General features: G+C 50.9%; 1 protein-coding gene across 2 annotated transcripts; it reads right to left on the bottom strand.

The window, feature by feature from the left end:
* Positions 1–637: 637 nt before the first annotated feature.
* Positions 638–14,760, bottom strand: LOC115933184 (speedy protein E5-like). 2 transcript variants are annotated; one of them, XM_063708208.1, is made up of 9 exons: positions 11,934–14,760; positions 9,209–9,789; positions 8,045–8,263; positions 6,521–6,751; positions 5,440–5,498; positions 4,115–4,200; positions 1,750–2,068; positions 1,523–1,627; positions 638–670 (listed from the first exon to the last, which is right to left on the bottom strand). In XM_063708208.1, the coding sequence occupies exons 2-8, from the start codon at positions 9,366–9,368 to the stop codon at positions 1,568–1,570; spliced, it is 1,134 nt and encodes a 377-aa protein (XP_063564278.1). In that variant the 5' UTR covers positions 9,369–9,789; positions 11,934–14,760; the 3' UTR covers positions 638–670; positions 1,523–1,567. The 2 variants fall into 2 exon arrangements, with proteins under 2 accessions (XP_063564278.1, XP_063564279.1); XM_063708209.1 differs by lacking the exon at positions 11,934–14,760 and adding an exon at positions 9,981–11,796.
* Between the last annotated feature and the right edge of the window lie 498 nt (positions 14,761–15,258).

Raw genomic sequence — 15,258 nt, 5'->3', positions numbered from 1 at the left:
ATAATACAGAAACAAATTTAAAGATAATAAAATATTTAGGATAAAAAGAATTGTCTCTTAAAAATGAAAAGAAAATTATCCTTATGTATATATAACAACTATAACTCTCATCAAAAAACTACAGGAACAGCATGTTTTCAAAAGTACAACAATTTCCAAACTATTTGAAATAAATCTATGAATAATTCAATGGCCAACATTTTCCAAACAAACCAATAAAATGCAGAGTGTGCATGAAGCTATCTGTTACAATCTGTGGCACTGATATTTCACAAAAGAATTCTGTGCCAATCTGAGCCCCTGCATTGTGCCTTCAAATGCTCCTGGACTGTGGCAACCAAGTCCGTAAGAAACAGGACCTCAAGGTTCCGCCCCAGGGAGGTTGGAATTCAGCAATATAAAAAGGGTGGTGGTGCCGCAGGAAAGGTGGAACTGGAAACACTCCTGGTTTCTTACTTTTCTCCAAGGACTCCTAGATGGACCCCACCCCCCTCCCCCCACCCCTGCTCCTAGGAGGACAACGTGATCACTGTATTCAGCTCCATCAAGAATGGTCCAGGTTCTTCTAGATGATCTGCACAAATGGTTCCTCTCCTCCTTCCTGGTGTCTGCCATTAGCATTGGAATAAAGTTCCTGCTGAAAATCCACATCTCCCCTGGGTCCGGTGTTCTGGAAGTGAGAGAGACAATGTCACACTTCAAGGAGGCAGCTCTCTAGACAGGAAGGTTATTCACGTCCCATGTCAAGTCTAGAGTTCAGAGCAATTGAGAAATGCAATTTTATCTGCTGCCTTTCATTCTATACCCTGCTTCTGAACCATCGTGTTCAACTGTGAAACTCACACTTTGGTGACCATGACTCCAAAACTCACTTAATACACCCAAGGTCAGCCCCAGTGATCTGCTTCATAGCAAGGACTTTGGGTGGGTCTGCCCAGGGAGTAGGGCACCCTCAGAGAATGTGGCTTTGGACTTCATCACAGCTGGGGCCTTTTGTGTCACTTAAGATCTAAACTTGTAACCATGCTAGATGTGTTTCTAATGTGACAACATCACGAACCACGAGTCCAGAAGCCTAATCCTTAATCCTACCTCCTCATGATGAAGTCTCATGCTCTGTGCTCAACGTGGTTAGCTGCACAAGATGTAAACCAAAGCTTCACTGAACCCTCGACCCAAATCGGTAACTCAAGTGCGTCAATCATAATGAACCTCCCCAAACTCAGTATTTATGATTATTTTTGAGGCAGGGTCTCACTCTGTCGCCCAGACGGAGTGCAGTGGCAGGATGAGGGCTCCATGCAGCCCCGACCTTCCGGGCTCCAGCGATCCTCCCGCCTCAGCCTCCTGAGTAGTTGGGAGTAGAGATGCGTCCCACATCGCCTGGCTAATTTTAGTATTTTTGTGGAGAGGGGATCTCGCCACGTTGCCCAGGCTTGAAGCCGGATCAAGCAATTGGGTTCTTCGGATTTCCGAAATAGACCCCAATATTCTGCCTTTACCCCGGAGGATGCAGATGTACCTTCTCTCAGGCCGATGACCTCAGGCCTCCACGGTCCCTGGAGCTCTAGGCAAGGCGAGCGCGATCTCGCGCCCACACCCAGTGCTCTGGGTCATAAGCCTGGATCTGGAAAAACAAACGCCCTTTGAGAAGACGGGGACTCGCCAGGATACCCCTCTCTCCCCTCATCCAGCCTCCAGCCCACCCAATTCCTCCCCACCTCCTCCACCTCCCCAGGCCCCACTCACCTCCTCCAACTCCTCCGGGGAAACCCAAGCCCTGCCGCTCATGGAACAGAAGAAGTGGAACCGACGTTTCTGGAACAGGACTATCTGAGAGCGGTTCTTCCTGGCCCTCGGGTTCATGCAACGGCATAACTGGAACCGACGCTTACGGAGCAAGGGTATGCGAGAGCGGTTCTTCCTGGCCCTCGGGTTCATGGAACGGCCTAACTGGAACCAATGCTTACGGAGCAAGGGTATGCGAGAGCGGTTCTTCCCATACAGGAAGTGGAAGATGTTTTGTTTGGAGTCCTCGTCGTCCTCCTCCATGTCATTGGCCAGGTAGCTGAGGACAGAAATCAGGTTGCTGCTCAGGGGCACCACCAGGAGAGGCCTCCAGCTGAGGTCAGCTTCCCAGAGAGGAAGGTAAGGGACCGTCCCTAGCTCAGGACTGGCACCCACCCTGCAGAGAGCCACGCCTTCCTCAGGAGGGCTCTGCTGGACAGAGACCTGATCAAGGGCGTCTCCCACTCCTTCAGGATGGAGACAAAAACCCAACTGGTGGCCGAGAGTGGTGGCTTACGCCTGGAATCCCAGCACATTGGGAGGCCAAAGCAGGAGGATCACTTGAGGCCAGGAGTTTGAGACAGGCCTGGGCAACATAGCAAGACCTTCGTCTCTATTAAAAATATAAGAAATATGCCAGACGCGGTGGCTCATGCCTGTAATCCCAGCACTTTAGAAGGCTGAAGCAGGTGGATCGCTTGAGACCAGGAGTTGGAGACCAGCCTGGTCAACACAGAGAAACCCCATCTCTACTAAAAATACAAAAATCAGCCTGGTGCGGTGGCACACCCGTTAGGCCTAGCTACTCAGGAGGCTGAAGCATAAGAATTGTGTGAACCCAGGAGGCGGAGGTTGCAGTGAGTTGAGATTGGGCCACTCCATTCCAGCCTGAGAGGCAGAGCAAGACTCTGTCTCAATAAACAAACAGACAGACAAACAAACTGTCCAGGTGTGGTGGCACAGCCCTGTAGTCGGAGCTAATAAAGAAGCTGAGGTGGGAGGATCGCTTGAGCCCAGGATATGGAGGCTGCGGTGAGCTATGATCTCACCACTGCACTCCAGCTTGGGGGACAGGGCAAGTCTGTCTCAAAAAAATAAAAGAAATTGAATACATTGATATTTTGCCAGGACCCTGCCTTCTACAGGCATCTAGTCTAATGGGACTGGGAGTAATCAAGGCAGATGACCTAATCCCAGTGTCCAGGATGTAACTAGAGAGCTATGGGCATGCAGAAGTTGGAAGATGAGGGAAGGCATCACAGAGGCTGTGGGGTGAACTGACTTCAAGGAACGGGTCCTTCCCTTCAGAGCCACATGTGTGTGGGACACCCAGACAGAAAACACAAACACAAAGTCGAGTGGAGGGCATTTGGAAGGAGCAGTGAAGCCGAGCCAGGAAATACCAAGATGGCGAGCCAGTGTGCTTGTAGAGATTGTAGAGAGGGTAGAATTGACACTGTGGACCCTGGCCTCGATAGAGAAGGGCATCAGCTAAGGAAGTTGTTCAGGTGGGCAGTGAGGTTGTCGTGCTTTGGAAAGATGTTCAGGCTGCACTAGGAAGCCCCCTGGCTTGGGGAGAGACTCCAGGAGAGCCCAGCGGGGAGCATTTGACAGTGGATTCGAGTGATGCGAGGGGGACCTGAACTGTGGCCTCTGTCATGGGAACCCAGAGGAGGTCAATGGCGTTTGTGGTTGATGTGGGAAGGAGAGAGAGAGAGAAGAACCAGAAACGTCTGCTTGCTGGACGAAGCGGCATGTCCGCTCCACTCCTTTTCTTTTCCCCTTAGGAGCGGTTTATGGTTCCTTTTGTTTTATTCTTTTATTTGTACACTGGCATTGGAGTTTGTTTTTTTGGCTTTTTTTTTTTTTTTTTTTTGAGAAAAAGTCTCACTCTGTCACCCAGGCTGGAGTGCAGTGGCTCGACCTTAGCTTACTGCAACCTCCACCTCCTGGGTTCAAAGGGTTCTCTTGCCTCAGCCTCCCGAGTAGCTGGGATTACAGATGCACACCACCACACCCAGCTAATTTTTCTATTTTTAGTAGAGACGGGGTTTGGCCATGTTGGCCAGGCTGGTCTCGAACTGCTGACCTCAGGTGATCCGCCTGCCTCGGCCTCCCAAAGTGCTGGGATTACAGGCGTACGCCACTGTGCCCAGCCTGAGTTTCTGTTTAGAAACAACAGTCTATGATAGTATAATCCTCTCTTTTTTGTACACAGAGTAAAGAGGACAAATAGGTGAAAGAATAAACGAAAGGCTGGAATCCCACTTCCCCCGCTGTCCCAGGGCATTGGATATTGACGGATAGGAGGCAGCAAACCACTCACAGAGCCAGGAAGAAATGAATGCGTTGGTATAGCCAGCAGGGGAAGCCGGCCCGGCTGAAATACGCTATGACCATAGCCAGGAGATACTGATGGAGAGAAAGGAACACAGAGAGGGAGAGGTCACATCTTGGAAGAGGAAGATTGTGGAGAGGGGGAATGAGGGTCTGGGGAGGGGCTGCCCATCAGAGAAGGGACCTCAGTGTTGGGGTGACTGTACTCATTTGGAAATTGCGGGATGGAGGGGTATTGGAAGGTCGGATGCAAATCCGAGAAGCCAGAGGAAGGGTTTTGGGTGATGCTCCCAGGATGGTGGGCTCCGATGGGATCTTTGGAGGGGGTGTGTCTAGGTCGGCTGGTGTCAGGAGGGTCTTTTGTGTGCCAGGCAGAGAACTGTCCCGAAGAGCTGAGAGTAGAGGGGCCAGGAGCTTCAGGTCTGCGGCCAGACTGTGGCCCAGAGCTCAGATCCCAAAGGACCCATAGGAGAGGCAGGGGCCACTCATTCACTCTGCAAGAGACCAGCAGAATCCTGAGGGAGATGCTGACAAATCATAAAAAGACCAAGAATAGCCGGGAGTGGCAGCTCAAGCCTGTGATCCCAGTACTTTTTGAGAGGTGGAGACAGGAGGATCATGTGAGCCCAACAGTTCGAGAACAACCTGGGCAACATAGTGAGAACCTGTTTCTACAAACATTTCAAAAATTAGTTGAGCATGGTGGCATGTGCCTAGTCCCAGCTCCTCAGGAGGCTGAGGAAAGAAGATTGCTTGAGCCCAGGAATTAGAGGCTGCAATGAGCTATGATCATGCCACTGCACTCCATCCTGGGGAGCAGAGCTAGACTCTGTCTCACAAAAAAAAATTTGTGGGTGCCAAGACTCAAGACCATGGGAGCTGGTCGGGCACAGTGGCTGACGTCTATAGTCTCAGCACTTTGGGAGGCCAAGGCGGGTGGATCGCCTGAGGTCAGGTGTTCAGGACCAACCTGGCCAACATGGCAAAACCCCGTTTCTACTAAAAACACAAAAATTAGCCAGGTGTGGTGGTTCATGTCTGTAATCCCAGCTGCTTGGAGGCTGAGGCAGGAGAATCGCTTGAACCCGGGAGGCATCAGCTGCAGTGAGTCAAGATTGAGACACTGCCCTCCAGCCTGGGCAACAGAGCAAGACTGTGTCTCACAAAAAAAAAAAAAAAAAAAAAAAAAAAAAAAAAAAAGACTGTAGGAGCATCTGGTGGGAGGTGGTGGAGGGAGAACTGTGGGTTTGGAAGCTGCACCCTCCCCCCAGCCATGCGTTGGAACAGGAACAGTTACATGGAGAACAACCTTACCTTGTCCGACACCCTCAGATCTTTGTCCCAGGCCAGGAATCTTTTAATGACAGGATCCTCTGTGATTAGAGAGCAGATGTCAGTGTGAGAAGCAGGACAGGGTTTCCGTGGGAGCAGCAGGGCAGCGAGGAGAAGTGTGCCTCCCGGGGGGAGGTCTCAGGATTGTGGCCGCGGGTGAGGTGGATGGGAGAGGGGAGAGTGACTTTCACTGGGCAAGGGAGAGAGGCTCCTGCTCTGAGACTCCCCTGAGAAGAGGCCGAAGGAGGCCCTGGGTGTGAGAATCTACAGGATGTAGAGCTGGGAATCAGCCAGGACCCCCTCCAGCAGACACGGAGGGACCACTGCAGAGTCATAAAGGAATTCCCATCATTTCCTCATGAGACAGTCACATCAGGGTGTGACCATGGCCTTGGTATCCCTCACTATGGATGGAGACACTTAGGTTTAGAAAAGTCAGTAAGAGACATTAAGTGTCAGAGGGCACAGCTGAAACCACTTTCTTTGTTTATTGATTTTGTTTTTCTTTGATTTTTATTTTTATTTATTAATTTATTTTGAGACAGAGGCTTGCTCTGTGGGCCAGGCTGGAATGCAGTGGCCTGATCTTGGCTCACTGCAACCTCTGCCTCCCGGGTTTAAGCGATTCTCCTGTCTCAGCCTCCCGAGTAGGTGGGATTACATGCATGAGCTACTGTGCCCAGCCTTGGTTTTTCTTTTGAGACAGGGTTTTGCTCTGTCACCCAGGCTGGAGTGCAGTGGTGTAGTCATAGCTCACTGCAGCCTCAAAGTCCTGAGTTCAAGCAATCCTCTTGCCTCAGCCTCCCAACGTGCTGGGATCTCAGGCGGGAGCCACTGCGCCTGGCCCGAAACCAAGCTTTCTTATCCCAAGTGCTGACCTTTATCAAGTTGACCTAATCCTTTATCATCTCCTAAGTGTCCCTCATGAGTGATCACTTCACATTCCTCCCACATGGAGAGCTCACCCACTGGGGCATATTTTTCCCATTGGAAAAGTGTGGTTATTGGAAGTTTCCTGTTTTTGGAAAGAACAGGATTGGAGGTGCTCTCTGGGGTGTCCTACCAAGCAGCCTGTTGAAGGCCTCGTGGTGCTCAGGGAGCACGAGCGACACTCGCCGTCGCTTCAGCTTCATCTTGAGGCCACACAGCATCTCCGCCACCCAGATCTCCTCGGGCTCAGGGGCGAGCACCTTCCGTGGCTCCTCCTCCAACGACTCCTCAGATTCGTCCCACCACTCCATCTTCCTTTTCCAGCAAAAGGAGCTACGCGGGGGGCTGGGATCTACCCCAGGGGCTGAGTAAAGAAACCAGGCCACGGTGTAATGCTTCTGCAGCTGATCACACTAGAGCCCGACCCAAAACCCCAAACCACTCTCCATCCTCCCCAGCCTCGCAGACTGCTGGCTTCTCCAAGCCATCTTTCCTTCTGTCTGTCTCCTCTGCTGAGCTCCATGTGCCGCTGCTTCTCCTCCCCATTCTCCCGTTTCTCTGTCCTCAGAACACTTCCTCATATCCTTCCCTGGTCCCTGGCTCTCTGAGTCCCTTTTTTGTTGTTGTTGTTGTTGTTGAGAAATAGTCTTGCTTTGTGGCCTAGGCTGGAGTGTAGTGGTGCGATCTTGGCTCACTGCAACCTCTGCCTTCTGGATTCCAGTGATTCTCCTGCCTAAGCCTCCCAAGTAGCTGGGATTACAGGTGCCCACCAAAATGCCCAGCTCATTTTTGTGCTTCTAGAAGAGACAGGGTTTCACCATGTTGGCCAGGCTGGTCTCCAACTCCTGGCCTCAAGTGATCTACCTGCCTGGCCTCCCAAAGTGCTGGGATTACAGGTGTGAGCCACTGCACCCTGCCTCAGTACCTCCATTCTCCCCACACACCCTCCTCACGTGCTCCTTCCTGACTTCTGGGCCCTTTTCTTTTTTTTTTTTTTTTTTTGAGACAGCGTCTCACTCTCTCACCCAGAATGGAATGCAGTGGCGCTATCTTGGCTTAAAGCAACCTCTTCCACCTGGGTTCAAGCGATTATCCTGTCTCAGCCTCCCGAGTAGCTGGGATAGCAGGCATGCCTGGCTAATTTTTGTATTGTTAGTATAAATGAGGTTTCGCTATATTGGTCTGGTTGGTCTCGAACAACTGACCTCAAGTGATCCACCCATCTCAGCCTCCCAAAGTAATGGGATTGCAGGCATGAGCTACCACACCCGGCCTTCGTTTTTCTTTTGACACAGGGTTTTGCTCTGTCACCCAGGCTGGAGTGCAGTGGTGCAGTCATAGCTCACTACAGCCTCAAAGTTCTGAGTTCAAGCAATCCTCTTGCCTCAGCCTCCCAACGTGCTAGGATCTCAGGTGTGAGCCACTGCACCTGGCCCGAAACCAAGCTTTCTCATCCCAAGCGCCAACCTTTATCAAGTCTAGCCTAGTCCTCTATCGTCTCCTAAGTGTCCCTCATGAGTGATCACTTCTGAGTCCTCCTGCGTGGAGAGCTCACCCACTGGGGGCGTATCTTTCCCATTGGAAAAGTGTGGTTATTGGAAGTTTCCTCTTTTTAGAAAGAACAGGATTGGAGGTGCTCTCTGGGGTGTCCTCCTACCAAGCTGACTGTTGAAGCCCTTGTGGTGCTCAGGGAGGATGGGTGACACGCGCTGTTGCTTCAGCTTCATCTTGAGCCCACACAGCATCTCCACTACCCAGGTCTCCTCAGGCTCAGGGGCGAGCTCCTTCTCCGGCTCCTCCTCAGATTCATCTGACCGCTCCCTCTTCCTTTTCCAGCCAAGGGACCTACATGGGGGGCTGGGATCTACCCCAGGGGCTGAGTAAAGAAACCAGGCCACCGTGTAATGCTTCTGCATCTGATCACCTTAGACCCCGACCCAAAACCCCAAACCACTCTCCATCCTCCCCAGACTCGCAGACTGCTGGCTTCTCTAAGCCATCTTTCTGATTTTCTCCTCTGCTCAACCCCATGTGCCGCTCCTTCCCCTCCCCATTCTTCTCTCTCTCTGTCCTCCGAACACTGCTTCATGTCCTTCCCCGGTCCCTGGCTCTCTGAGTCCCTCCTTTTTTGTTTTGTTTTGTTTTGACACAGAATCTTGCTTTGTCACCCAGGCTGGAGTGTAGTGGTGCAATCTCAGCTCACTGCAACATCCATCTCCTGGATTCCATTTATTCTTCTGCCTCAGCCTCTCAGGTAGCTGGGATTACAGGTGCCTGCCATAATGCCCAGCTGAATTTTGTACTTTTAGTAGAGACAGGGTTTCACCATGTTGGCCAGGCTGGTCTCAAACTCCTGGCCTCAAGTGATCCGCCTGCCTTGGCCTCCCAAAGTTCTGGGATTACAGGTGTGAGCCACCCCACCCAGCCTGAATTTCTCCATTCTTCCCACACACCCTCCTCAGGTTCTCCTTCCTGACCGCTGGCCCTTCTTTTCTTTTCTTTTTTTTTTTTTGGAGTGCAGTAGCGTGATCTCAGCTCACTGCAACCTCTTCCTCCCAGTCTCAAGTGATTCTCCTGTCTCAGCCTCCTGAGTAGCTGGGATTACAGGTGTGCACCACTACCACTTGGCTAATTTTTATACTTTTAGTAGAGATGGGGTTTCACCATATTGGCCAGGCTGGCCTTGAACTCCTGACCTCAGGTGATCCGCCCACCTCGGCCTCCCAAAGTGCTGGGGTTACAGGCGTGAGCCACCGCACCCGGCCCCCTTCCTTCGTCTTAGTCAATCCTATCCCACCTCTTCTTCCACCAGTCCCCTCACCTGATGGTCCCAACACTTCATCATCCACCACCTCCTGGAGGGGGTATCCCGAGGTGCTCCGCTGGGGACTCTGCTCATTCTGGGGGTGCGGTTGACGGCTGGTCATGATTTTTCCCGTAATCTGTCCCCTCTTATGGAACCTAGTCTCCATTCTGTCCATGGCCTTCTTCTGGACACTGCTAGGATCCAGAAGAGTATGTTATCAATTCTCAAGCCTAGGAGAAGTCGGGAGTGGAGAACAGCTCTGAGAAGATACTGTTGTCCAACTGATCTCCAGGCGCCACGGAGTCCGGTCCCTCCAATCAGGAAGGTCGGAATCTCTGATGTCATCGTCCGTGCGAACCTGGCAACCAGTTTGAAAAAAAACACATGTAACTGCCAGGCTGATCTCTTGTCCTGGAGATCCTGGGTGAATGGTATCTCCTGCCACTGTCCCAACCTCAGACCATTGTCCAAAAGCATCTTCAGGGACTCCACATCCCTCTGTTCCCTGTCCCAGCAGAGGCTGTGTCCTCTCCACTCAAAGCCTGAAGCATGTTGGGGTCTCTTCGTCTCTGTACATGCCCATTTCAGAGTCCAGTCTGGTGGGAGAGGGAACAGAGTGGGAAAGAAAACTAGGGTAAGCAGAAACGATGAAACCTTATAAGAGTGAGATTATCATGTACAAGAGTGAGATTATCATGTACAAGAGATCCCAGGAATACTGACTTGATGAAAAAGTCACATCAGAGCACTCAGTTTGGCAGAGCTTTTCTGCCGAATGTTTACTCACATTCACTGTCCGAGATTCTATACTGGGGGTACACACGTCCTCTGCCCTAAGGCAATTTTGAGTCCAAGAGACATTTTGAGGCCTAAAAATCATAGGAAACTGCCCCTGAGCTCACACATATTTCCAATGGTGTCCCCAATTTCAGGGAATCCATGGATTACCTAAGCCAGCCCCTCCAGTTCGGCTAAGAAACTCTAGTCTATATATCAAGTTTTGTATCATATGTATTGCTCTGAACTCAGAAATTTCCCTTCCATTTATGGATTCTATGAATAAAATATCACATGTACAAAAAGACTAAGTCGAAAAATTTCAGCTGTGCACAGTGGCTCATGCTTGTAATCCCAGCACTTTGGGTGGCCAAGGGAGGAAGATTGCGGGAGGCCAGCAGTTCAAGACCAGTATAGGCAACATAGCAAGAGCCCATCTCTAAAAAAACAAAACCAAACCAAATTAGCCAGGTGTGGTGGCTGGCACCTGTGTTCCAACTACTTGGGAGACTCATGTGACAGGAAGATCACTTGAGCCCGGGAGTTAGAAGCTGCAGTGAGCCATGATCTTGCCACTGCACTCCAGTCTGGGCAACACAGCAAGATATTGTGTCAAAAAAAGTTTTTCTGATAAAAAATAAAAGAGTTACATGACATTCAGAGACCATCCAAAAAACCTGTGGGTTCCCGGCTGGGCTCAGTGGCTCATGCCTGTAATCCCAGCACTTTGGGAGGCCAAAGGGGGTGGATCACTTGAGGTCAGGAGTTTGAGACCAGCCTGGACAACATGGTGAAACCCCATCTCTACTAAAAATACAAAAAATTAGCCAGGCATGGTGGTGGATGCCTGTAATCGCAGCTACTCAGGAGAGGGCGCTGGAGAATCACTTGAACTCATGGTGCGCAGGTTGCAGGGAGCCAAGATCGCACCATTGTGCTCCAGCCTGGGCAACAAGAGCAAAACTCCATCTCAAAAAAAATAAAAAACCTGCGAGTGAGTTCCCACACGTTTTCCTAATGGGCTGCTGCTTTCCTAGGAGTCTCTCGCTCATAGAAAAGGCACAAACTGAAAGAGGAAGCAGATCCCATTGCTGCGGAAGTCCCATTGTTAGGAAGCTCTGCTTTTCTGGAGTTCAAATTCGCATTCATGACGCTTTAAACCATCAGAGCTAGGTGGGTCCTCCTACAACAAAATAGTTTGCTCTCTCTCTCTCCTAGTTAACAGGCTTTCAAATATTAGAAGATCAATGTTCTGACCCCACTAAAATTTCTCTTTTGTGGAATGAAAAGCTCTGATTTAACCCATCTTCAAGCCTGGTTTGATGGAGGAATAGGGGCTGAGTCATCTGCATTTCCCCTCCCTGCACAAAGTCCTGGGCCCAGATCTGGGGTCTGTCTCTGCTGAGGGTGGGGTGAACCAGGAAGCACCTCCCTCTACATCTCCTTGATGAATGGGTATAATGGTTGCCATGGAACTGGGGCTTGTTTGATGACCTGGGGCTGGGTGGGCCTCTGAGAGCCTTTATAGCTGATTGCCTTTTGGGAGAGGGCAGGTGGGAGCCCCACCCTGTCTCATGAGTCACCCCAAAGGTGCATGGGCAGGCAGGTGCTGGGGAATCGGCTACTCCCCAGAGCTTGGCGTGGCCATCCCTGTGGCCCCTCTGGGAGTCTGGAGCCCCTTCCCTCACACTGGTACTCACTGCAGCTGGGGACATCTGCACTAGGAAGACAGGACACGGCATGGAAGCTGGCCTCTGCCCAGAAGCCATGACATTCTGGTCACCAGCCTGATGCTATAAAACGAGTGTCACGGCCGGGCATGGTGGCTCACACCTGTAATCCCAGCACTTTAGGAGGCCAAGGCAGGTGGATCATGAGGTCTGGAGTTCGAGACCAGCCTGGCCAACATGGCGAAATCCCGTCTCTACTAAAAATAACATTAGCCAGGTGTGGTGGCACATACCTGTAGTCCCAGCTCCTCTGGAGGCTGAGGCAGGAGAATCACTTAAACCCAGGAGGTGGAGATTGCAGTGAGCCGAGACGACGGCATTGGACTCCAGGCTGGGCAACAGAGCACGACTCCGTCTCAAAAACAAACAAAAAAAAAACGAGTGTCACCTGGGGCTACTTGGCCAGACACAGAGAGCAAGGAGACATCCCTGTTATCTGTCAAAAATAATTGTTGGGGCTGAGCACAGTGGCTCATGCCTGTAATCTCAGCACTTTGGGAGGTCGGGGCAGGAGGACTTGAGGCCTAGAGTTTGAGACCAGCCTGAGCAACATAGCGAGTACCCCATCTCCAGAAAAAATTTAAAAATTGGCTGGGCGCAGTGGCTCATGCCTGTAATCCCAGCACTTTGGGAGGCCGAGGGGGATGGATCATTTGAGGTCAGGAGTTTGAGACCAGCCTGGCCAACATGGTGAAACCCCATCTCTACTAAAAATACAAAAATTAGCCGGGCATGGTGGTGGGCACCTGTAATCCTAGCTACTTGGGAGGCTGAGGCAGGAGAATCGCTTGAACCCAGGAGGCGGAGGTTGTAGTGAGCTAGGATCATGCCATTGTACTCCAGCCTGGACAGCAAAGCTAGACTCCATCTCAAAAAAAAAAAAGAAAAAGTAAAAAATTTAAAAATTAGATGGGCATGGTGACATGTGCCTGTAATCCCAGGTACTAAGGAAGCTGAGGTAGGAGGATGACTTGAGCCTGGGAGTTCGAGGCTGCAGTGAGTGCTGATTGCACCACTGCACTCCAGCCTGAGTGACACAGCAAGACCCTGCTTCAAAAAAAAAAAAAAAAAAAAATTACTGGACACAATTATTGTGCCAGACCCCTAGGTTAACAGTGAGGATTCAGTGGGAGAACTAAACAGATAAACAGATCCAGTCCCCGCCCTCAGAGAGTTACAGTTTAATGGGAAAAAGAGACATTCACCAAAGAAGGACACAGTCCACTAGTGAGTTACACTCAAGAGGGATCATTTACAGAACAAAGCAGATTATAAAAATACAGCGATTGGCTGGGCGCAGTGGCTCACGCCTGTAATCCCAGCACTTTGGGAGGCAGAGGCGGGCGGATGACTTGAGGTCAGGAGTTCTCAACCAGCCTGGCCAAAATGGTGAAACCCCATCTCTACTAAAAACACAAAAATTAGCCAGGCGTGGTGGTGGGCACCTGTAATCCTAGCTAGTTGGGAGGCTGAGGCAGGAGAATGAATCACTTGAACCCAGGAGGTGGAGGTTGCAGTGAGCTGAGACCGCACCATTGCACTCTAGCCTGGGCAACAAGAGCAAAACTCCGTCTCAAAATAAATACATGCATACATACATGCATACATAAATACAGGGATTAAAATAGTCTAGTACTGACACCTGAACAGACAGATTGATCCGAGAAATGAAACAGAAATTCCAGAAGTTGACCTGAATACACACACACACACACACACACACACAAACACACATACACACACACAGAGAGGAAGGCGTGAAAGACTCCATGACCCTCAAGGTATAAGATGCATTTTTTTTTTTTTTTTTTTTGAGACAGGGTCTCACTCTGTCACCCGGACTGGATGCAGTGGTGCACTATCCCAGCTCAGCTCTACCCTCCATCCCCCCAACCACCCTGAGCTCAAGCAATTCTCATGCCTCAACCCTCAGCCTCATGAGTAACTGGGACTACAGGCGTGCACCACCATGCGCAGCTAATTTTTTGTATTTTTAGTAGAGATGGGTCTAACCATATTGCCCAGGCTGGTCTCGAACTCCTGAGCTCAAGCGATCCTCTTGCTTCAGCCTCCCAAAGTGCTGGGATTACAGCTGTGAGCCACCGCACCCGGCCGCATTCTTCTAAATCACAGTACATCTCGTTCCCAGTGCCCAGGCTCTCAGGGCAGAGGGTCCAGTGTGATCACTTTGCATGGCCTCTCTCCCCTCCTGAGCTTGTGCCAGGGCCCCAGGGCTGACCTGGAGAAGGAAAATGGCAGAGGGTGAAGATGGGGTGTCTGGTTTGGGGACCATCCTGGCCCCCCTTGTCACTGTTGGCATCTCTTCTGCACAGTGGCATTGCTGGGAGGTGCTTACTGTGCCTATTCAAGGGGCTGGCAGCCGCAGCCTCACTGCAGATCAGGGACTTGGCTTCCCGATTGACCACAGGTCCAAGAACCTGCAGGGTCCAGCCTCCCCCCCATCCCCAGTCTTCCCCACCCTGGCCCAGCCCTCCAGGTGCAGAAACATGCAGGCCCCTCTCCAGGACTGTGGGAGGAGCGTGTCCCTTAGACTGGCCTGTGTCCTGGCTCCTCTTACCACCTCTTCCAGAGGTTGTCACCTGCAGCTGCCCCAGGATAAAGGCAAGGCCAGAGAGGACTCCTGAACTCCTGTGTGCCTGGGGTGGCAGGGGCAAACATAGCCAACTGGTGGCCTGAGCGGGGCCATGGTGAGGACACCCTTGGTGGCTTGTCCCACATCAAGCTGGGAGGTGACACTGAGGATGCATTAGTCTGCAGCGTATGATAAAAATGGCATTTCAGGCGTGGTGGCTCATGCCTGTCACCCCAGCACCTTGGGAGGCCGAGGTGGGCAGATCATATGAGGTCAGGACTTTGAGACCAGCCTGGCCAACATGGTGAAAACTCATCTCTACTAAAAAAACAAAAATTATGTGGGTTGGTGGTGTGCGCCTGTAATCCCAGCTACTTGGGAGGCTGAGGCAGGAGAATCACTTGAACCTGGGAGGCGGAGGCTGCAACGAGCCGAAATTGCACCACTGCACTCCAGCCTGACTCCGTCACAAAAAAAAAAAAAAAAAAAAAGGCATTTCAGTTCAAATAGGGAAAGGACACATCTTTCTTTCTTTCTTTCTTTTTCTTTCTTTCTTTCTTTCTTTCTTTTTCTTTCCTCCCTTCCTTCCTTCCTTCCTTCCTTTCTCTCTCTCTCTCTCTTTTTGAGATGGAGTTTCACTCTCGCTGCCCAGGCTGGAGTACAATGGCGCGATCTCGGCTTATTATTATTCTCCATGTTGGTCAGGCTGGTCTTGAACTCCCAACCTCAGGTGATCCGCCTGCGTTGGCCTCCCAAAGTGCTGGTGTGAGCCACTGCACCCGGCTTAGGATGCATTTTTCAATATTTTAGTGTTTGAATAATGGGCTAACTTGAAAAAAATATAATTTGAATCACACATCACACCAAAAATAAATTCTAGGTGGATTTTAACACTTTCAAAAATTATTATTATTATTAGTTTAGAGACAGGGTCTCACTCCGTCGCCCAGGCTGGAGTGCAGTGG

The sequence above is a fragment of the Gorilla gorilla genome, chromosome 6 (assembly GCF_029281585.2).
Source record: "Gorilla gorilla gorilla isolate KB3781 chromosome 6, NHGRI_mGorGor1-v2.1_pri, whole genome shotgun sequence".
Taxonomy (NCBI): domain Eukaryota; kingdom Metazoa; phylum Chordata; class Mammalia; order Primates; family Hominidae; genus Gorilla; species Gorilla gorilla.
This window is presented reverse-complemented; position numbering and strand designations above follow the sequence as displayed.